This window comes from Myotis myotis, unplaced genomic scaffold, assembly GCF_014108235.1.
Source record: "Myotis myotis isolate mMyoMyo1 unplaced genomic scaffold, mMyoMyo1.p scaffold_m19_p_1, whole genome shotgun sequence".
Lineage (NCBI taxonomy): Eukaryota > Metazoa > Chordata > Mammalia > Chiroptera > Vespertilionidae > Myotis > Myotis myotis.
The window spans coordinates 183,031,243-183,054,500 of record NW_023416313.1 but is presented as its reverse complement, the minus strand read 5'-3'; the positions used below and the strand labels follow the sequence as shown (position 1 = coordinate 183,054,500).

Below are 23,258 nucleotides of genomic sequence, written 5' to 3'. Positions count from 1 at the left end.
AATGTAAATATCTGATATGCAAGATGGTCTTAGGTGACCCCTGTGAAAGGGACGTTTGACCGCCAAAGGGGTCGCGACCCACAGGTTGAGAACCGCTGCTTTATAGGCTGTGGTGGATAGCTGCATCATTTGCAAATAAACACTTAGAAAAATAACTCCCAAGTGAGTTTTCTAATGCCACTAATCTTATTATAACATGATCGTGCTATATTAGTAACTAACTGATGAAGGTGCAAGAGAAAATACCCAAGCTAAGTATGTTTAAACCAATTTATATCAAAAGGAGCCTAAAAAGCCAATAAAATATGTATTTTACTCATAAAAAGAATAATTTCACAACTTTTCCTTCATCATCATAAATATTTCATAAATAAATTTCCAAGGGGCTTATTTATTTTTCTTCTATCAATGGCAAGTCACTGTATTTGCATTTATAGGTCTGAGGAGTATCTACAAAGCAAGCTCTCAAACATTTTTCCAGCTCTATTTTTAATAAATCAGAATGAAAAAATTCCCAAAGAACAAAAACATTTTCAATTATTTTCATTGCCTTTAGCTAAATAGCACATAAACAGAAACTCATTTATTTTGAGCTGTGTATATCACAACAAGGACAATTCAAATGCACTGTCAGATATCATATTTACATATTTCAAAGGGAACAAATCTCTTTTATTATTCTATAAATTTGATATATAGATGAGTTGTAATTACTAAGCTTTACTTTTTAGGATAAAAACATATCTAAAATATACTGCCTTTCCATATCAGAATAATTGTAAAGGGATTGTCCCCTTAGCTATATAGAAATCCATAAAATTATTATAATTATGCTTTACATATAGTTTTTTCTATAACCTGAATTTTGAAAGCAGGTGTCAATTTAAAATGAACTGGTAAAAATTGTTGAAACTAAAAATGGAGGAGCTGGGGAATATGGAAAGAAAAATTAAAAGCTGGCCCACTAAATAGGTTCAAGGAGCAAAATGTGATTAACATTTTCTAATAATAGAGCAAAGATCATCTGATTTATAAAGTTCAAAACTAGTCCTATAAATAAAAATGTCAAGATTTATACTGTAGTGTTTATATGAATAAATGCTTCATCTACATGTTAAATGATGTCATATATATTAGCACAACTGTAAACACATTTATGTATGTATTCATGTTAATCCTCCCCTGAGGATATTTTTCCATTGATTTTTAGGGAGAGTGGAAGAAAGAAGGAAAAGACAGAAACATCAATGTGAGAGAAACACTTCGATTGGTTGCCTCCTGCATGTGCCCTGACCAGGGTCCGGGCTGAGGAGGAGCCTGCAACCAAGGTACATGCCTAACCCCAGACTCTTTGTTCAGCAGGCCAACACTCTAACCACTGAGCAAAACCGGCTAAGGTACAACTGGAAACACTTTTAAAATGATACTACAGAAAAACAAGACTTCTTCCAGTTATTTCCTTTGACATGCAGAAAATTGTTAAGTTTGGTGTAGTCCTATTTGTCTATTTTTGCTTTTGTTGCCTGTGCTTTGGTGTTGTAGCCAAGTTATCATTGCTAAATTCAATTGAAGCTTTACCCCTATGTTTTCTTCTAGGAGTTTGTTTAATGTCTTACGTTGTAGGTCTGTAATCCATTCATTAATTTTTGTATATATTGCAAATTAAGGGTTCAAATTCATTACTTTGCATGTGAACACAGTTTTCCTAACACCATTTATTATGTAGACGAACTTTTCCTCGCTGTATAGTCCTGGTACCCTTGTTCAGTTGTTTGTACATAAATGCAAGAGTTTGTTTCTAGACTCTGTATTTTGTTCCAATGGTCTACATTATCTATCTTTATGTCAGTACCACACCATCTTAAGTGCTGCTGCTTTGAAATCAGGGAGTGTAAGACCTCAAACTTTGTTCTCATTAAAAGATTGTTTTGGTGCCCTAGACCAGGGGTGGGCAAACTTTTTGACTCGAGGGCCACAATGGGTTCTTAAACTGGACCGGAGGGCCGGAACAAAAGCATGGATGGAGTGTTTGTGTGAACTAATATAAATTCGAAGTAAACATCATTACATAAAAGGGTACGGTCTTTTTTTTTTTTTAATTTTATTCATTTCAAACGGGCCGGATCCGGCCTGCGGGCCGTAGTTTGCCCACGGCTGCCCTAGACGGTTTGGCTCAATGGATAGAGGGTTGTTGGCCTGTGGACTGAAGGGTCCTGGTTTGATTCCGGTCAAGGGCACATGCCCAGGTTGTGGGCTCAATCCCCAGTGGGGGGGATGCAAAAGGCAGCTGATCAGTGATTCTCATCATTGATGTTTCTCTCTCTCTCTCCCTTTCCCTTCCTCTCTGAAATCAATAAAAATATATTTAAAAAGTAACTTTATCTTAAAAAGATTGTTCTGGCTATTTAGAGTCCTTTGAGGTTCCATAGAAATTACAGAATTCCTCCCACCCACCCCCATTTTTGCAAAAAATGCCATGGAATTTTGATAGAAATTGCACTGAATCTGTAGATCACTTTGACCAGTATGGACATTTAAACAATAAGTCTTTCAAACCCATGATATAGGATGTCTTTCCATTTATTTGAATTTGTTTAGTAATGCTTTGTAGTTTTCAATGTATAAGTCTTTCATCTCCTTGGCTAAGTTTATTCCTAAATAATCTTTTTTGATGCTATGATAAATGGGATTGTTTTCTAAATTTCCTTTTCAGATTGGTCATTGTTACTGTATAGAAATGTAACAAATTTTTGACTGTTGGTTTGTAACTAACAACTTTTCTAAATTTGTTTATTGGTTCCAACAATTTTTCTGGCATATTTAGGGCTTTCTATAATAAAAAAAAAATCATGTAATCTGTGAACAGATCACTTTATTTCTTCCTTTCTAATTTGTATGTCTTTTTAAAAAAAATATATTTTATTGATTTTTTACAGAGAGGAAGGGAGAGGGATAGAGAGTTAGAAACATCGATGAGAGAGAAACATTGATCAGCTGCCTCCTGCACATCTCCCTACTGGGGATGTGCCTGCAATCAAGGTACATGCCCCTGACCAGAATTGAACCTGGGGCCCTTCAGTCCACAGGCCGACACTCTATCCACCGAGCCAAACCAGTCAGGGCTAATTTGTATGTCTTAATCCTTTCCTTGTCTTATTGTTCTGACTATAACTTGTACTATGATAAATGATAGTGGTGAGAGGGTATCCTTGCCTTAATCCTCTAGAGCAGTGGTTGGCAAACTGCGGCTCGGCAAACCACGGCTCGAGAGCCACATGCAGCTCTTTGGCCCCTTGAGTGTGGCTCTTCCACAAAATACCGACTTTTGCGCATGGGCCACGAAGTTTCAATCATACTGTACGTGCGCGCCCCCCATGTGGTATTTTATGGAAGAGCCACACTCAAGGGGCCAAAGAGCCGCATGTGGCTCGTGAGCTGCGGTTTGCCGACCACGGCTCTAGAGCAGTGGTTCTCAACCTTGGTTGCACATTAGAATCACCTGGGAATCTTTTTAAAATCCTGATTTCTGGGCTTCATCCTCCGGAAATTCAGTTTCTTTGTTATGGGGTGAGGCCACTACATTAGTAACAAAGAAACAGAATTTCCAGAGGATGAAGCCCAGAAATCAGGATTTTAAAAAGATTCCCAGGTGATTCTAATGTGCAGCCAAGGTTGAGAACCACTGCTCTAGAGGCAGAGATTTCGGTCTTTCCACATTGACTATGATGTTCACTGTGGGCTTTGCACACTAGTATATGGCTATTATGTTCAGGAAGCTTCCTTCTAGTCTAGTTTGTTGAGCACGGGAAAAATGCTGAATTTTTGTCAAATGTTTTTTTCTACATCAATTGAGCTGATCATATGTGCTTTGTCCTTCATTTTGTTAATGTAGTATATGACATTAATTTTTGTTATGTTCCAGCCATAAATCCCACTTGGTCACCGTGTATAATACTTTTAATGTGCTGGTGAATTCAGTTTGCTAGTATTTTGTTAGGGGTTTTTTGCATCAATATTCATCAGGGATGTTGGTATGCAGTTTTTCCCCCCTGGCTTGTTTTTGTCTGATTTGGGGATCAGGTAATACTGGCCTCATAAAGTGAGTTTAGGAGTATTCCTTCCTCTTCAATTCTTTGAAACAATGGGAAAAAACTGGTATTAATTCTCCTTTAAATTGTTAGTATGATTCTGCAGTGAAGCCATGGGGTCTTGAGCTTTTCTTTGTTGGGAGGTTTTTGATCCCTAATTTAGAAAAGGTTTGTTCAGATTTCTTATTTCTTCATGACTCAATCTTAGTGGGTTATATGTTTGTAGAAAGTTATCCAATTTGTTAGCATACAATTGTTCATAAGTAGTCTCTTAAAATCCTTATTTCTGTTTCTAATTTCAGCTACTTGAGTCTTTCCTCTTTTTTTCTTTTCTTTTTTACAGAGAAGGGAGAGGGATAGAGAGTTAGAAACATCGATGAGAGAAAAACATCGATCAGCTGCCTCCTGCACACCCCCCACTGGGAATGTGCCCGCAACCAAGGTACATGCCCTTGACCGGAATCGAACCTGGGACCCTTCAGTCCGCAGGCCAACGCTCCATCCACTGAGCCAAACTAGTCAGGGCATCCTCTTTTTTTCTTAAGTCTAGCTTTTGCCAATCTTTAAAAAAAAAACAACATTTTGGTCTTATTAATTTTTTTCTATTCTCTTAATCTTTGCTCTAATCTGTTATTTCCGTCCTTCAGCTGACGTTGAGTTTATTTTATTTTTATTTTTCTAGTTTTTAAAAAATATATTTTTATTGACTTCAGAGAGGAAGGGAGAAGAAAAGAGAAATGAAACATCAATGATCAATGATCATTGGCTGCCTCTTGCACAACTCCCACTGGGGATTGAGCTCACAACCCAGATGTGTCATGACTGGGAATCAAACTGTGACCTTCTGGTTCACAGGCCAATGCTCAACCACAGAGCCACACAAGCAGAACCATTTTTCTAGTTTCTTGAGGTAAGTTAGAGTGTTGATTTGAGAACTCTCTTCTTTTTGAATGTAAGCATTTAGTACTATAAACTTCCCTCCTCCTACTGCTTTTGTTGTATCCCATAAGTTTTGGTATATTGGGTTTTGTTTTAATTTGTTCTCCAAATATTTTCTACATTCCCATGTGGAATTTCTTCTTTAACCCATCAGTTGTTTAGCCCAGCTGGTGTGGCTCAGTGGTTGAGATCAATCCATGAACCAGGAGTCATGATTCTCATCATTGATGTTTTTATCTCCCTCACCCTGAAATAAATAAAAACATCAAAAAAGAATGTTTACTTTCTGCTACTGATTTTTAACTTCATCCCTCTCTGTCTTCAGAGAAGATACTTTGTATGATTTTATTTCTAAACTAGAGGTCTGGTGCACAAAAATTTGTGCACTTGGGGGGAGGAGGTCCCTCAGCCGGGCCTGTGCCCTCTCACAGTTTGGGACCCCTCGGGGGTGACCACTTGCTGGCTTAGGCCTGCTCCCTGGGGGGATTGGACCTAAGATGGCAATCAGACATCCCTCTGGCAGCCCGGCAGCACTCGGGGGATGTCCACTTGCCAGCGGGGAGCAGACCTAAGCTGCAGTCGGACATCCTTAGCGCTGCTGAGGAGGTGGGAGAGGCTCCCACCACCACTGCCTTTACAGCAGTGGTGGTGGGAGCCTCTCCCACCTCCACTGCTGTAAAGGCAGCCATCAGTCTGGCTTGTGGCTGAGCAGAGCTCCCCCCTGTGAGAGCACACTGACCACCAGAGGGCAGCTCCTGCATTGAGCGTCTGCCCCCTGGTGGTCAGTGTGTGTCATAGTGACCAGTCATTCCCAGTCTTTCTGCTGTTAGGGTCAGTTTGCATATTACCCTTTAACTATATAGAATAGAGGCCTGGTGCACAGGTGGGGGCCAGCTGGTTTGCCATGAAGGGTGTCCCGGATCAGGGTGGGGGTCCCGCTTGGGTGCCTGGCCAGCCTGGATGAGGGGCTAATGGCTGTTTGCAGCTGGTCACACTCCCTTCAGGGTTGGGGTCCCCACTGGGGTGCCTGGCCAGCCTGGATGAGGGGCTGATGGCTGTTTGCAGCTGTTCACACCCCCTTCAGGGTGGGGGTCCTCACTGGGGTGCCTGGCCAGTCTGGGTGAGGGGCTGAGGGCCGTTTTCAGGCTAGCCTGCGACTGAAGCTCCCAGCCTCTCCTTTTTTTCTTTTTATCTTTATTCTGGGATTTATTTACCGTCTATAGCTGTCACTGGAGCTGAGAGCCGGCTCCAGCTCCGCGGTGGCGGCTGGCTGAAAGCAGGTATCTGGGGTTTGTTTGGCTTCTATAATTGAAACACTGTTGCCGTCCTGCTCGCTCCAGCTCTGAGGCCCCGGCTGGCTGAAAGCAGGTATCTGGGGTTTAGCTTCTATAATTGAAACATTGTTGCTTTTGGAGCTGTTGCTTCAGCTCAGAGCCGGGCCGTGGCAGGCGGGGAACCTTGGCTTCCTCCATCACTGGAGCAAGAAAGCCTCACGTTTGCTTCAGCTGCGTGGCTGCTGGCCGCCATCTTGGTTGGCAGTTAATTTGCATATCACCCTGATTAGCCAATGGGAAGTGTAGCGGAGGTACGGTTAATTACCCTATTTGTCTATTATTAGATAGGATTGGTTAAGAGTTGTTTTGTGGCCGAACATGTGTTCTATCTTAGAGAATGTTCCAGATACAGATGAGAAAAATGTAATCTGCTGTTGTTGGGTAGAATAGAATGTATGTGTTTTTTAGGTCCAATTGATATGTAGTGTTTGTTTGTTAATCCTTACCCAAGGATATTTTCCCACTGAATTTTAGAGATAGTGGAAGGGAGGGGGAGAGACAAAGAGAGAAACATCATGTGAGAGAGACACATGGATTGGTTGCCTCCTGTAGGGCCCAACCAGGGCCGGGGATCGAGCTTGCAACCAAGGTATATGCCCTTAACTAGAATCAAACCTGGGACTCTCCAGTCCACCGGCTAGGGCTGATATATAGTGTATTTTTAAGTCCTCTGTTTCCTTAATGACCTACTCTTTAGTTACAGTAGGTTCTTGGGTTACGTCGGAGATCTGTTCCTACAGCGCGATGTAACTCGATTTTTGCTGTAAGTCGGAACCCACCTACATACGCACCCACGTCTTTCACATGGAGCACATACACAGCAGTAATCAAGTGAACCAGTAAAAAAAATTTAAAAGAAAGATAACAATTCGTGACCTTTTCTTGTGGTAAGTAAACAAAATAAAACATAAAGCACATATGTACATACGTCAAAATGACGGAACTTTTTTTTTTTAAATAAATGGAAGATGGCGACGTAACCACAAAATGTAACCATGAAACAACATACATCAAGTCCAATGTAACCCGAGGACCGTCTGTATATCTATAACTAAAAGTCAGGTATCAAAATCTACTATTGTTGTGTTGCTATTTTTCCCTCAGTTTTGATCAATGATTGCATCATATATTTGGCAAAGTATTTGTAATCTATATATATAAAAGCCTAAACAACCGCTGACTGGCCAGTAGCTATGATGCACACTGACCACTAGGGGGCAGACGCTCAATGCAGGAGCAGAAACCACAGGCATGGAAACATGTAACAGACTGATGAATCTCAGAGGGAAGGGGGGAGGGGGGAAGGTGAGAAGAGTTTAACCAAAGGTCTTATATTAGAGGCCCAGTGCACGGATTTGTGCACAGGTGGGGTCCCTCGGCCTGGACTGCGGGGATCAGGCCGAAACCGGCTCTCCAACATCCCTGAGGGGTCCCGGATTGCAAGAGGGCGCAGGCCAGGCCGAGGGATCCCACCGGTGCACGAATCCATGCACTGGGCCTTGGCCTCTAGTAATAACATAAACAGCCTGGAATCAAAATATTTTCTCTAAACAATAGCTATAGTAAGGAATAAAAAGATAGAAGGATATATACAAATGATAGGATTTTGGTGGTTTTTATCAATTTAGCTATATTCTATAATTTATAAAAGTTTAATTAAAAAAAAGTTTTTTAAAAGATCTATGTACAGTACAGTATTATAAACTAACTCCCGAGCTACTGAATTTTCATATTGTATCTGAGTTTTTATAAAGACTAAGATATAGAACAAATAGCATTTAATTTCTATTTAAATTCTTTGTTTCTTCATCTTAGATTAGTAGAATTTCAATGTTAAAAACTTTCCATATCATCAGGCCTGCCTGAACAATCCAGGCAAATCAGGATCAGCTGTGTCCTCTTTATACTCTCTCCCCAATTTATATATAATTAATTTGATTATAATTATACAACAAAAAATAATAAAAATGTCAAAGTAATTTACTCTTAGCTGTTCACATATTTTTGTATAAAACACATATTCATCATACCAAACAAGTTACAAATAAACCTTAACACACATTTTTTGGGAAACTGTTTCACAAGTTTAATTATTTGATATGTCTTGGGGCTTATATCTATTTTGTACAAATGACTGATTTTGACCTCATTTTCTGGTTTAAAATATATCAAGGTTATTTTATATGCATAATTAATTCAATCATTCAAGCTAAATAAAATAGTTTTTTAAGTGGTAGATTCTTATAATGCAGTCACTGTTGGCAAAATGGTTAAATTGGTAACTCGGGCCAGATTTTCTTCAAAAGGAAGGATACGATACTATTTTTAAAAATAAAATTCTATAAATATACTGACATAAACATTCTTATTTGGAGATTTTACACTTGAGTCTTAGAGACAATTATTATTTTTTAAGTTTTTAAGCTGACCATCTGGCCATGTTTATTCAGCATCATGATAATATAAATAATAATAAAGAACTATGTGCTTTACACATGTTAAATCCTATGGAATATTTAAGACATATCCTTCCTTTTTCTTTTTAATACACCTTTGTTTTTTTAAATTATTTATTTATTTATTTATTTATTTATTTATTGTCTAAAGTTTTACATATGTCTCCTTTTTCCCCCACTTGACCGGCCCCCCGTCCAGCCATTCCCACCCCAGGCAAGCCCCCACTGCCCCAGTGTCTGTGTCCACTGGTTATGGTAATATGCATGCATACAAGTCCTTTGGTTGCTCTCTAACCACCCCACCTCCCCTGCCATCTGTCTCTGGATCTATTCTTGTTCATCAAATTATGTTGATTATTATATTCCCACATATGAGTGAGATCATGTGATATTTATCTTTCTCTGACTGGCTTATTTTGCTTAGCTCTCCAGTTCCATTAATGCTGTTGCAAATGGTAAAAGTTCCTTCTTTTTTATAGCAGCGTAATATTCCCTTGTGTAGATGTACCACAGTTTTTTAGTCTACTCATCTGCTGATGGGCACTTACTAGTAGGTTGTTTTTAAATCTTAGCTATTGTAAATTGTGCTGCTATGAACACAGGGGTGCGTATATCCTTTCTGATTGGTGTTTCTGGTTTCTTGGGATATATTCCTAGAAGTGGGATTACTGGGTCAAACAGGAGTTCCATTTTTAACTTTTTGAGGAAACTCCATACTGTCTTCCACAGTGGCTGCACCAGTCTGCATTCCCACCAGGAGCGCACGAGGGTTCCTTTTTCTCCATATCCTTGCCAGCACTTGTCGTTTGTTGATGAGACAATTATTAATCACAATCGATATCTAAATGTTTTACTAAGAGTAGAAAATTTTTATAGACCTATACATTTGTTTAGATTCCAAATCCCATATAATAATAATGTCTTTCCACCTTCATAAATTGTAACAAAGGTAGGCACGTTTCAAAAGTAAACAAAATTTCTCAAATACTGAAGATACGTAATAAAAGAGAATATGTATGTTAAATCTTATGTAAAACAAATATTAGTTAACACTTACTGGACATAGTAGAGAAACCCTTAGGCTGGTTGTAGCTATTTCACTGTCTGGATCCGCAGTCAATTTCTCTTTAACTGGCATTCATTGAAGAGAAAACAAACACAACAAGTTTATGAAAGATACATCCTTAATGCAATATAAGAAAAAGAACTTAAAATGAGGAACCTTTAAAAAAAAAAAAAGCAACTAGCCCTGGTCGTTGTGGCTCAGTTGATTGAGCACTGTCCCTTGCACTGAAAGGTTGGACTCCTGGTCAGGGCACATACACCCAGGGTTCCGGGTTTGATCCCCAGTCGGGATGCATACAGGAGGCAACCGATTGATGTTTCTTTCTCATACTGACCTCTCTCTCAATACAAAACATATCTTTTTTAAGAAGGAACTAGAAATAATCTGTTCAATTAATTTCCAAGCAACTGAATGAAAATATAAAAAGTATATGGTTTATAATTTCTACAATGAACAAAGGAAGGAAAAACAATAGTATATCTATAGACTGACTGCATTTCCTGTAAGTTTCCTATTTCTCATCCACAGAGCAAAAACTGCATTGCAGCTAGAATATAAAGGAAATTCTATAAAAGGTTGACATATTCAACTGGTGGCAGGCCCTTTTTATTTTATAACTTTTTTATTTTAAATTACGATCAATATTATTTGAAAATAAATTAATAGGTACTACAAAATTAACATTTATAAGTTTTCCCAAAGCTCAGATAACACAAATATTGTTTACAAATATCATTCCGAGGATCAATGCTCTAACTACTGAGCAACACCTGTCAGGGCAGTAATTTTGCTTTTAATGGCTATTCTGTTACTAAGTCTAATATAACAAGGACTTCAATACTTGGAAACCTAATGCATATGTTTCTTGTAAAAGCCACAACTTAGAACTTCAATTAAACTTTAACAGGGAAGTGAGACTAGACATGCCTCAATGTAACATTCCAATAACTTTAGAACTATTCCACAATAATTTTGAAGTCTTTGTGTAGAAGGAGGTGTTCCACATTGAGTGGCTGTGTACATAGGCAATCACAGAATTTCAGAGCTGTGGTATAACTAAGTGTGTCCAAGTAGTTAACATATAGTAAAGAAAAAGGGGAGAGGAAAAGTACTCAGACAAAGAAGAATGACTTCAGAGTAGGTATCTGTGTGCTGAAAACCATTTATGGGAATTAAGAATCCTGCCTTTATTTAACACGGTGATCATAAAGACTGGATTTTTTCTTTTAGATGGTCCAAATCTTAGATATTCCATCCAACTGTCTCCATAAATCATTGGATCTCAGCTAAGACGTACATCAGAACTACCTATAGGGCTTTGTAACTTATAATTTCCCACTGAATCAAAATGGGAAAGAGAGATACCAATGGAGAGTTTTTTAAAAGCTGTAGATGTAATTCTGATGTCAAACTAAAAGTAATTTCATGGCCTGGAAATTCCAAATTTTAAATCTATATAACTCATAGGCTGCCTCAGAGCAGAAAGGTCATAAAATCCCTAGGTTTTAGTGTGTAAAATATGGTTGTCACATCACTTGTGCTAATATCATATGTACTAGTAAATTATAAAAAGTATGACTTTCCTATTATAGACCTAATCTTAGTCAACTCTTTTTTATAAAGGTACATTTAACAAATAATATCTTTTTAAGGATAGCAAATAACTGTCACAAAATAGACATGCAAATGGAGTTCTAATGTTATCACCAACCATTCTGTATGCCTTCACCAAACATCCCTCCAGCACCCACCATACACACAGCAGTGGGAACATTAATTGACTTTGAATTTTGTCTACTTAAATTTCCACTTAAATGAAGAAATAGTATAGATCATAATATCAGCTTTATGTAAAACAAAGTTCAGTGTTTAGCAATTTGAAAAGAAACTAAAACAGGAGAGGCAACCTGAGGTAGTGGTAAAGCTAACATCTAAAGCCAGCCTAGTTTAGAATTCAAGCCTTAGTCAAGTCATTCAATCTCTCTGTGCCTCTGATTCATCATCTTGTAAATATGAATAATAATAATCCCTCATAACACTATTTTAAGGATTAAGTGAGTTAACATACATAAAAATGCTTTAAAATAATCTAACATCATACTCAATAAATATTAGGTATTGTTATTTAAAACAAAATGTGATTTGCATGTTCACTTTCTATCAGAGGCGGGATAATTTCCTGAAATTATTTTAGAATCAGGCTGTCAATTTTATTTTAAAATTAAAAAAAAAAAAAGCTTTGTCTTTCATCTTTGCCATTATAAACTCAATCTGAGCCAATCCTTCCATGTAAAGATACTTTTAAAGATTTTACTAAGATCTTGACTAGATTAAATTTAACCTACAGATCACTTTGGAGAGAACTGACATCTCCCCAATGAAATGAGTACTCTGATCCACTAACATGGTACACATCTATATATTATTCAGGTCTTATTTTATCTTTTTTTTTTATATATATATATTTTTTATTGATTTATTACAGAGAGGAAGGGAGAGAGACAGAGAGCCAGAAACATCGATGAGAGAGAAACATCGATCAGCTGCCTCCTGCACATCCCCCACTGGGGATGTGCCTGCAACCCAGGTACATGCCCTTGACCGGAATCAAACCTGGGACCTTTCAATCCGCAGGCCGACGCTCTATCCACTGAGCCAAACCGGTTTCGGCCTTATTTTATCTTATTGATTTGTAGAGAGAAAGGAAGGGAGAGGGAAAGAAAGAAGAGAAACATTAATGTGAGAGAGAAACAGCAACGTGAAACATCCCACTGGCTGCCTCCCACACGCCCCTTATGGAGGATTGATCCTGAAACCTGGGCATGTGCCCTGACCAGGAATCAAACCACCAAACTTTCAGTGCATGGGCTGACACCCAACCAACTGAGGCATACTGGCCAGGGCTATTCAGGTCTTATTTAATTTCAGCATCATTTTGTAGTGTTCAGCATACAAATCTTATACATATTTTGTGCAATGTATCTGAAGTATTTCATATTTTTGGATGTTACAGTAAATTCTTTTCTGAATTTCAATTTCCAATTGTTTACTGCTAGTAGAAGTACAATTTATTTCTATAAATCGACCATGTACTCTGCAACCTTGCTAAATTTAGTTCTAGCAAATTTTTGTTGATTCTTCAGGATTTTTTTTTTTATATAGATAATGAAGTCATCTTCAAATAAAGAAAATAGTTATTTATTAATTTCTAATCTGAATTCTTCTCTTTTCTTGCCTTATTGTGCTAGCTAGAATCTCATGGGTAATGCTGAACTGAAGTATTAAGATCAGATATCCTTGCCTTGTTTCTGATAGAGGTAAAGCATTTAAGTTTTTCACTATTAACTATGATATTAAAGGCTTTTTATAAATAGCCTTTATTACACAGAAACAATCCCCTTCTCATTCTATTTTCCTGAGATTTTTATTAGAATGGATACTGAATTTGACCAAATGCCTTTCCTGCACCTATTAATTAAGATGATCATATGATCTTTTTCTTTTTTAAGTTTGTTGAGAAGGTGAATTATACTGACTGATTTTATTTTATTTTATCATTTCTGGGACTGATTTTGGAATGTTATATCAACCTACTATTCCTGGAATAAGCTCTATTGGGTGACTATGTATTATCTTTTCTATATTGGACTAAGGCTAATTAAATGGAGGAAAAGATAGTCTTTTCAACAAATGTTGAAACAACTGCATCTCTATATAGGGAGAAATGAACCTTACCCTGGATCATATACAAACATTAACTTAAAAAGCACAAACTATAAAAAGAAATGGACAAAAGATTTGAATAGACATATCATCAAAGAAGCTAAAAGATGGCAAATGAACATATGAACAGATGTTTAACATCATTAATCATTAGGAAAATGCAAATTAAAACTCAAATGAGATACCAACTACACTCTGACCAGAATGGCTAAAATCAAAGCAGTCTGACAATACAAAGTGCTAGTGAGGATTGGAAACAACTCAAAAATCTCATATATCATTGGTGGGAATGCAAAAATAGTATATAAACTTTATAAGACACTGCCAATCTGTTTTCCATACACTTATATGACTCAGAAATCCCAGATCTAAATATTTACCCAAGAGAAATAAAAATGTATATCTACAAAACTGGGATATCCATATTCAAAATATAAGTGTTTTAGCAGCTTTATTCATGACAGTGCAAAACTGGAAACAATCTAAATGTAAATCAACTGATAAATGAATGAACAAATTATGGTACACATAAAGAGGAAAATCTACATGGATGAACTTCAAAAGCATTACACTTAAGTGAAATAAGCCAAACAAAAAAGGGTACATAAAGGTGCATGCTGTAGCACTTCAAATATTTGACATTCTGTAAAAGATAATACTACAGACACAGAAATCACATCACTGGATTATGAGAACCAGATAAGGGAATGAGATGGACTGCAAAGAGCCACAGGGGAGGAGCTTTCTGTAGTGGAGGATGTTCTATATTTTGATTGTGACAGTGGTTCATGATAGCATAAATCTGTCAAATTCATCAAACTGTCCACTTAAAAAGGTGAATTTTTACTGTTTGTAAACTATACTTCAATTCTATATAATAAAAGGCTAATATGCAAATTGTCCCCTCAACCGGGAGTTCGACCAGGAGTTTAACAGGGAGTTCAACCAGGGGGTGGGTTGGGCTGGCCAACCACCCACGGCCCCTACCCCCCCGCTGGCTCGGCCCGATCAGCCCCAATAGGGGCAGGCTGGCCGGACCCCACCCATGCACGAATTCATGCACCGAGCCTCTAGTACTTCAATAAACGTAACTGAAAGAAAGGGGGGAAATTACTATGTTAAATTTAATCACAGCAAAGTATGGAGGAAAAATAAAGTAAGTATTGTTATTCTTTGTGGGCAAGGGAATAAAAAATAAAAACAAGACATAATATCCTGCTGTATCAACCAAAACATGAGAAGTCTTTGGAAGTTTTAAAGTTTTTTTGTATCACTATGAATTGCAGTGGTAACAGTATTTCATTATGTGACCTATATACTAACGTTACAGGTAGACACATTTAAAATTAACCTTTTACAAATTCCTGTTGTCACAAACTATGAGAGTTAGCTCCTAGTCACAAGTGGCTATTTTTAAATTTAAATTTAGTAAAATTTAAAATTCAGTTCCTCAGCTGCACTAGCCACATTTTAAGTGCACAATAGCCACATGCTGCTGGTGGCTACCATATGGGACAGTACAAATGTAGAACATTTCCAGCATCACAGATTGTTCTATTAGGCAGTGCTGTACTAGGTTTGTTTTCTAAAAATAATTTCTATCCTTTCTTAATATTAGATTATTTTATATTCATCCTTTTAGAATTTTAAGGCTGGAAACAACTGATGATATTAATCCAATATTTCATTTTATAGGCAAGGAAACAGAGGTATGGAGACCTGATTTTTACTGTAGATCTCTTTTTACAGTTTACATCAACAAAAATCTGAGGATCTACTATGTGCCTGGCACTGTGTGAAGCATTAGGAATTCAAGAAAAATAAGATTAAATTCCTGCTGAAAGGAACTCATGGTCTAGTAGGGAGTAAAGGTGCTGACGGAAATATGTTTGGAAAGCCAGCTACAAGTCAACTCATCTACCCTGGGGGTCCTGAGATACCTTATGGAAAAAGTGAAGCATCACGGATAACTGAAATTAGGCAAAAGAGGCAACAGGGAAGTTTTGAAGCATAGAGAACAATACTGGCAAAGCCGTGAGGAAAAAGAAAAGAACTCAGTATTTTTAAATATAAAGTACAAGACGAAAAGTGAACACAGATGACATTGGAAAGTACTAAGTAGGTGCCACACCCTGGAAAGCTGCATATGTCACGCTAACAAAGTTGGACTTTAATTCCATTGGTGTTAAGAAGAAATGAATTGCAAAGGAATAATGGTAGGATTAGATCTGTATTAATCACTTAGGTTACTACCAGAAGAGATATGAAGAGGAGCCAAGAAAGGAGAGGAATATGTTACTTAAGAAAAGGTATTTATTTTTTAATAATGATTGTTTATGTGCCTTTTTCTCCCTCCCCCCCCCCCATATATTTTTATTGATTTCAGAGAGGAAGGGAGAATTAGAGAGAGATAGAAACATCAATGATGGGAGAGAATCATTGATTGGCTGCCTCCTACATGCCCCCCACTGGGTATCGAGCCCACAACCTGGGCATGTGCCATTAACCAGAATCGAACCTGGGCCCCTTCAGTCTGCAGGCCAACTCTCTATCCACTGAGCCATACTGGCTAGGGCTAAGAAAAGGTTTTTAAAATAAAAGCAGAATATGAGAGCTTAAATAAGAACTGGGAGAGAGAAAAGACAGATTTGAGAAACATTTAGGGTATAAGTTTGAGAGAACTTGGTGAGATCAGTTTTAAACACTTGAAAATGAAAAACCAGTAGAATATTTCTGTGAAGGCTGTTACCTATACATATCTATATTTGAAATTCAAGGGAAGGTCTGGGGTGAAGATATGTATTTGGGAATTGGTGCTAGTTTTAACCATAAGAGTGGATGATATAATTATCTCTAGGGAAAGTATGTACGAAAGTTGACCAAGAATGAAACCCCAGAGAAAACAAACATTTAGCATGCTTCCCTTAAGAGAATCCATTGAAGACAAGTATTGGGAAGTAACACTCAGAGAAGAGAATTCCAAGCAGAAAGTGGTTGATATGAAACACACACAAAAATATCCAAGAACTAAAAAGATAAAATTTAGCAATCAGATGGTTTAGCAATCAGGTGGTTTGTGACATCTACCAGAGCTGTTTCAGTGGAAGGATGAGAACTAAAAGATCACAATGGGTTGCCCTGGCCAGTGTGACTCAGTTAGAGCATCATCCCGTACACTGAAACAAAAAGTTGCAGGTCTGATCCCTGGTAAGGGCACATGCCTGGGTTGTGGGTTCGATCCCCAGTTACGGTGGGTGCAGGCAACCAATCGATGTTTCTCTCCCCCTTCCCCTCTCTCTAAAATTATTAAAAGATAACAATGTGTTACAGTGAGGAGGTAGAAAGAGCAAGTGCATATTACTTGTTGAAGAAACTAGAATGAGAATAGAAGGAACCCAGAACTCTATGAAAAGAACTTGACAGGAAAGGTTGACAGGAAGAGCCTATAGAGAGGGAGGAACTGAAAAAAAGTACAAGACAGAGAGCAGTTAACCTAGAAATCCCCTTGGCCTCTCCTTTTTCTTCACTCCTCACATGTAATCCACCATTTCTACCCTTCAACATTTCTCAAACTGTCAACTTTTCTCTACTTCCACCATCAGTACCTTTTTAAGAAACTATCATCTCTTATCTGTGCAATAGGTTCCTAACTGGCCTCACTGTATCAGCCGTTCCCCTCTTCAATTCAGTCGTCAAAGTGATCTTTTTATTGCCCACATCTGATGTCACTCTGCTTAAAAATCCTTTAAGGGTTTTCTATCATCTATCTTTCTACCACCTACATGACTTCACCCCATGGCTATCTCTCTGGCCACTCTCCTCCTCTGTTCTCTACACTCCAGCTCCACTGGCTTTGTCTCTTGGCATATCCCCCTCCCAACTTGGAGCATAATTCCTCCTCATCCTTATAATCTTGCATTAAACCTCACAGCACCAGAGAGGATATGTTCTGTTGTTACCTCCAGAGTTCCCTGTCTTTCTTCTTTAAGGCACATGTCTCAACTATTAATTCATTAATGACTTATGCAATCATTTAATTCTGACTTTCCTCCCACCAGACTGCTAACTTCTGGGGGATGCAGAAGCTGTGTGTGTCTTGCTTAATGCTATATTCTCCTGTGCCTGGAACATAGGAGACCCTTAATATAACTTCTTGAATGAGAAGAATAAATGAATAAAAATTAACTTTGAGCCCGGATGGCGTAGCTCAGTGTTTGAGCGTTGACCTATGAATCAGGACATGACAGTTTTATTCCCAGCACATATGTCTGGGTTGCGGGCTCGATCCCCAGTGTGGGGCGTGAAGGAGGCAGCTGATCAATGATTCTCTCTCATCATCGATGTTTCTATCTCTCTCTCTCTCTCTCTCCCTTCCTCTCTGAGATCAATAAAAATATATTTTAAAAAATTAACTTTGAGCAGGAAAAGGGACATTTCCTCTTGAGACTGAAGAAAATAAAGTAAGGCTGGGTACAGGTGCAAATACGTTGAAAAGTAGTTATGGTGGCATTAAGTAAGGAAGAGATGGGCAGTTTAGAGAATTCACATTTTGCAGTTCCAATTTTTTTGCATTGGCAGGTGCTGAGAGGAGAGAAAGAATAGTATTTGAGTCAAGTACCGTCAAGGTATAAAGTGACTGCTGAAAGGAAGTGAGAGAGGAAAATTGGAACTTGACTAAGAATGAGTAAACAACTGTTTTTGCGATAGTTATTTCCAAAAGGTGGAAACTACAATACAAAAATTTGCTAAATCAACTGAATGAAGGATGGATTTCTCTGTGAAAGGTCTAAATACTATCAACTTTATTCTTTTAAGAACGTAATAGTGTCTGATTTGACTATTAAAACTTTGCCAGTAGAATTTATTGATAAAATTAAGAGTCACTTGCCAGCCAGTGTGGCTCAGTGGTTGAATGTGGACCCATGAACCAGGTCACTGGTTAGATTCCATGTCAGGGCACATGCTTACGTTTGTGGGCTCAATCCCCAGTAGGGAGGCACGCAGGAGGCAGCTGATCGATGTTCACTTACCTTTTTGTGTTTCTACCTCTCTTTCCCTCTCCCTTCCTCTCTCTCTAAAAATCAATAAAAACATATTTTTAAAAAGAGTGACTCATATTTATAAGTAACTTGATTCTTCAAAAATATCTGAGAAACCTGCCAACATTTTCTTCTGTCAAGTTATTTTACGTAATCTTTTAATTACACAATTAATTTGTTAGGAAAGTTATAAAGGCAAACAGATAGCATAAAGGCAAACAATCTGCTCTCTGGTTTCTTAAAATAAATGTCTTATTGGTGGGATCCAAATGAATGTTTTTTGGTTCCCTAGGCCAGTAAGGTAAGATATGAACTGCCACAAAAATCCTACCCAATCTGCAAGTACGCTTCACTCCTTCAGTATTGTATCAGAGATTAAATAGCCTTTGAATTAAGCAGCTTTTGCTGCTAACGGCTACTTTTCCAGAAAATAAGGTAATTCTGGGCTCACCTTCCCTCCAGGTGGTGCTCCAGCTCCAAGTTGAGAGCTTGAGCAGAGACAGCTCGTCTTATTATTAAACTAGAGGCCTGGTGCACGAAATTCGTGCAGGGGCGGGGGGTGTCCCCTCAGCCCAGCCTGCACACTCTCCAATCCGGGACCCCTTGGGGGATGTTCGACTGCCTAACCGCTCACCTGCTAGCCTGATCACCCCAACCCCTGTGCCTACCTGCCTAATCACTCCTAACTGCTCCCCTACCGGCCTGATCGCCCCTAACCACCTCTGCCTCGCCCCACACCCAGGACCCAGGATTCCCTCCTCCAGCCAGCCGCAGGCACCCAGGACCCGGGCCAGCTTCAGCCACAGGGGACCATGGGGCAGGCAGCTTGTCCCTCTCCCAGGCCGCAGCCCCAGCCGCTGGCTCCTGGGACCGTGGGGCAGGCAGCTTGTCCCTCTCCCAGGCTGCAGCCTGCTGGTCCCCATTCCTCTCTCGCAAGCTCATCTGTGCCTGGCTAGTCCCCATTCCTCTCTCCCCAGCGTTGAGTGTCTGAGCCATTATGGCGTGATGACCATTTGCATATTAGCTCTTTATTATATAGGATATAACAACTTGGTCTGCCTTATGTCTTGGTATTACCTTTTCCACACCTCATTCCAGAATACTTTCTGACTAGATGAAATACTAGCACTATGTGGCCAATACAAAGATTCTCTGTAGAATGACTAGGAATGGACTTCAGCAAGAGTGTAAAAAAGAATTCTTCTCTTGTTCTCTTTCAAAACAGGTCTCTGATCCTTCTTTTTGAGGATCTTTGAGGATCCCCCACTATCTCCTTGTCCCTGACAAATGGTGGCTTCCACTCCCCGAGACCCCATGCCATTGCTATCATTCCAGTTCTCCAATGCCTGTCAAGGAATGCCTCCTGAGGCATTAGCAAAAGTGTGCTTCTCTTGACTCAGGATTATTTGCCTTTTTATTTATTTATTATAAATATATTTTTATTGATTTTTAGAGAGGAAGGTAGAGGGATAGAGAGATAGTAACATCAATGAGAAACATCACTGATTGGCTACCTCCTGTAGGCCCTCTCTAATGGGGATGGAGCCCACAATGGGGGCATGTGCCCTGACTGGGAATCAAATCGGTGACCTCTTGGTTCATGGGTCAACCAAAACTCAATCACTGAGCCACACCAGCTGGACTATTTGCCTTTTTAAAAAGCCCCTTTAATACAGAAAAATCCTTCAATGAACTATTGTAGATATACTGATATTCAGAGGAACTGGGATCTTTACTCTGGCATAGAAACAGGTTAGCAAGAAAACATAAAAGCTATGTATGCCACAAAGGGAAATAGAGGAAAGATGGCCTTAACTACTTTACTTTTTTCCACCAGAGTGTCCCTAACTACAATCTGATAGTGGGCTTCATTAATTAATTTTCATCAAGAATCCTCAAAGGGTAACAATCTCACTCCTGTCTGCAAAAGTTTTGCTCCTTAAGCACCCAGCCCATTCCCAAATCCATCCATGAAAACTCTATCTTTCACAAAGAAGATAATAAAGGAAGATCTCTGTTCACCTCTTTGGAAAGGCTGCCAAACTCTGGTCTTAACCCTTAAAAATTGAGGCCAGAACAGTCAATTTGCAGGCCTTACTATATTTCAAATTCAACATGACAAAATGAACCATCTCATTATTCATTATCTATGAGCCCAGACTTTGAAGGGGTCTTTGGAACCATGTGGTACAAACCTCTTGTTATACATGAAGAATATGAGACTCACAGCAGAACCTATTTCATTATCATTTCTACAACCCACTGACTCTCTTTTCACTTTGTTAATGCAGGGATGTGGTTACTAGATATCCCTGCACATTATTCCTAGGTAAACCTTAAATATAAAATAATTCTCATGAAATACATGCAAAGATTTCCTTCACATCACCTATAATTCCTTAAACATTTACTTAATGAAGTTTTAGGAAAATATTCTTTCACGTACTGATTTTACAAAGTTAATTTTAAGATCAGTAAAATACAGAAAAATATAGATCATGACAAAGATATTAAATGAGTACTCAAGTCTGGATTTGTGCTAGATCACAAAACAAGGTTTTCAGTTTTTTTAATCTTCTATGATAAGCTCTAATAAAAATAAAAAACAGACCCTAAAATTTCTTGAGTTGAGAATATACTACTCTAACCTTTATCAAAAGAGTTCAGCTGCACAAATGAAATAAGTTTATTATACGTACTTAAAGCTCTAGAATGATCCGGGTTCCTTATTCCCTTTGCTCGTAACCTCTGAAGAAGAACTGTTGAGGACAACTGTTTTACAAGATAGACTGCCATGGAATAGTTCTGGAAAAAAAAAGATGTAGAACACAAACAACATATGTAAGTAAATAGAACATCTATTTTAATCCCACAGTGATAGGGAAAGAAAACTAATACTTGTTAAAACACCTACTGTGTGTCATACACTATCTTAGATGTTCTCATGAACAGTAATTCATTTAATCCTAACCAAAAAGCTGCTGAGGTGGTGATAAAACTACTCTGATGGAGGAGGAAAGTGAAGTGTAGAGAAGTAAAAGAACTTGCTCTAATTTTGCAACTTTCAAGTGATAAAGCCAGGTCTCTCATGCTTCTATATTAACTGACTACTGATGCTTGAAGCTAATCAATTTAAAGCGCTTATATAAACTAACACCAAGCCTGGCTGGTGTGGTCAGCGGTTGAGCTTCAACCCAGGAACCAAGAGGTCCTGGTTTGATTCCCAGTCAAGGCACATGCCTGGGTTGTGGGCTCGATCCCCGGTGGGGGCTGTGCAGGAGGCAGCCAATCGATGACTTCCTTTCTCATCAATGTTTCTATCTCTCTATCCCACTCCCTTCCTCTCTAAAAATCAATAAACGTATATTAAAAATAAAATTAACCAACACCAATACGGTGTGTCAGTCATCATGAACCATAATTAGAAGGTAATAGATCTATATAAAATACTGCTTATTTTAAAAATTACAAATTTTTAAAATCTATTTCTATTTAAACTCTCTCCACGCCTTTACCTATTCTTCAAAACATCCTACTTGGTTCATTATCACAACAAGCAGAGGGAATATTAAATATTTTCAACAAGTAGCTGCTAGTTTGGGAAATGAACAGATGAATATCCATTACCTGCAAATGGACCACCCAGATAAGGAAGAAGGAAAGGGGGACAAAGAAAATAGTTAATCAACAAGCCAAGGCAGAGTGAAGGGCATGTGATTGGGTAAGAGGAAGAAAAAAGGGCTGAGGCTTATGAAGGGTAAGAAAGATAAATGAGAAGGCCCACTTCCCATTTGATGTTGGAATCAAGAGTAAGATCAACAGATTTGGAAAGAAGCAAAAGAAAAAATAGTTACTGCCATCTTCTACCTTACACTTACAGTTTTCAAAGCACTAAACATATCTACTTCATTTCAACCTTGCAGAAGGACTATAAGAAATCAGTAAGGTAAGTATATTTCTAAGTGAAGGGTTGAAACAGAGGCACAAAAAGGTAAGTGATCTGCTCATGCTCATGCATCTGCCTGGTGAAAGAGCTGGCACTTAGCAACCAAGAGGAAAGACTAGGGATGTCAGGAGAATGGACTTAATAGCCAAGGCCAGTCTATTTCTCCGCAGTTCTTGCTTTCACAAACCCTGTTTGCTTTGACTCTCTTAACCTGGCCCAAAGTACAATTCAACTTTCAGTTACTTCCACAGTTTTAAAAACGCTTTCCCTAACTCTTTGGCAACAATTAGAGCTCAGAAACCTACCCATGTTCACATGTTACACATGTTCTGGGGGGAAAGATGAAGTGTCAAAGCTAACTTAACTTTCTTTAATAAATTTAAAAATTAATGAGGAACAAGTAACCTTAAAATTTGCCTACATTTTAAGCACACAACACAGCAACCTAATATTAAATTAAACAGCTTCTTTTAGGGGAAAAAATCCTTATTCGCCTTTATTATTTATTTAACTAATGTTTCAAGTATGATAGAAACTAGAGCAGTGGTTCTGAACCTTGGCTGCACATTAGAATCACCTGGGAATCTTTTTAAAATCCTGATTTCTGGGCCTCGTCCTCCGGAAATTCTGTTTCTTTGTTACTAATGTTGTGGCCTCACCCCATAAC

General features: G+C 38.5%; 1 protein-coding gene across 3 annotated transcripts in view; it reads right to left on the bottom strand.

The window, feature by feature from the left end:
• Nucleotides 1-23,258, bottom strand: part of PIAS1 (protein inhibitor of activated STAT 1) — a 128,884-nt gene that overhangs the window by 18,750 nt on the left and 86,876 nt on the right. For all 3 annotated transcript variants that reach the window (XM_036305782.1, XM_036305775.1, XM_036305791.1), the window contains 2 exons: nucleotides 21,345-21,450; nucleotides 9,875-9,948 (listed from right to left, as the gene is read on the bottom strand). In XM_036305782.1, coding sequence (XP_036161675.1) covers nucleotides 9,875-9,948; nucleotides 21,345-21,450 — 180 coding nt within the window. The remainder of the gene's footprint in view (nucleotides 1-9,874; nucleotides 9,949-21,344; nucleotides 21,451-23,258) is intronic.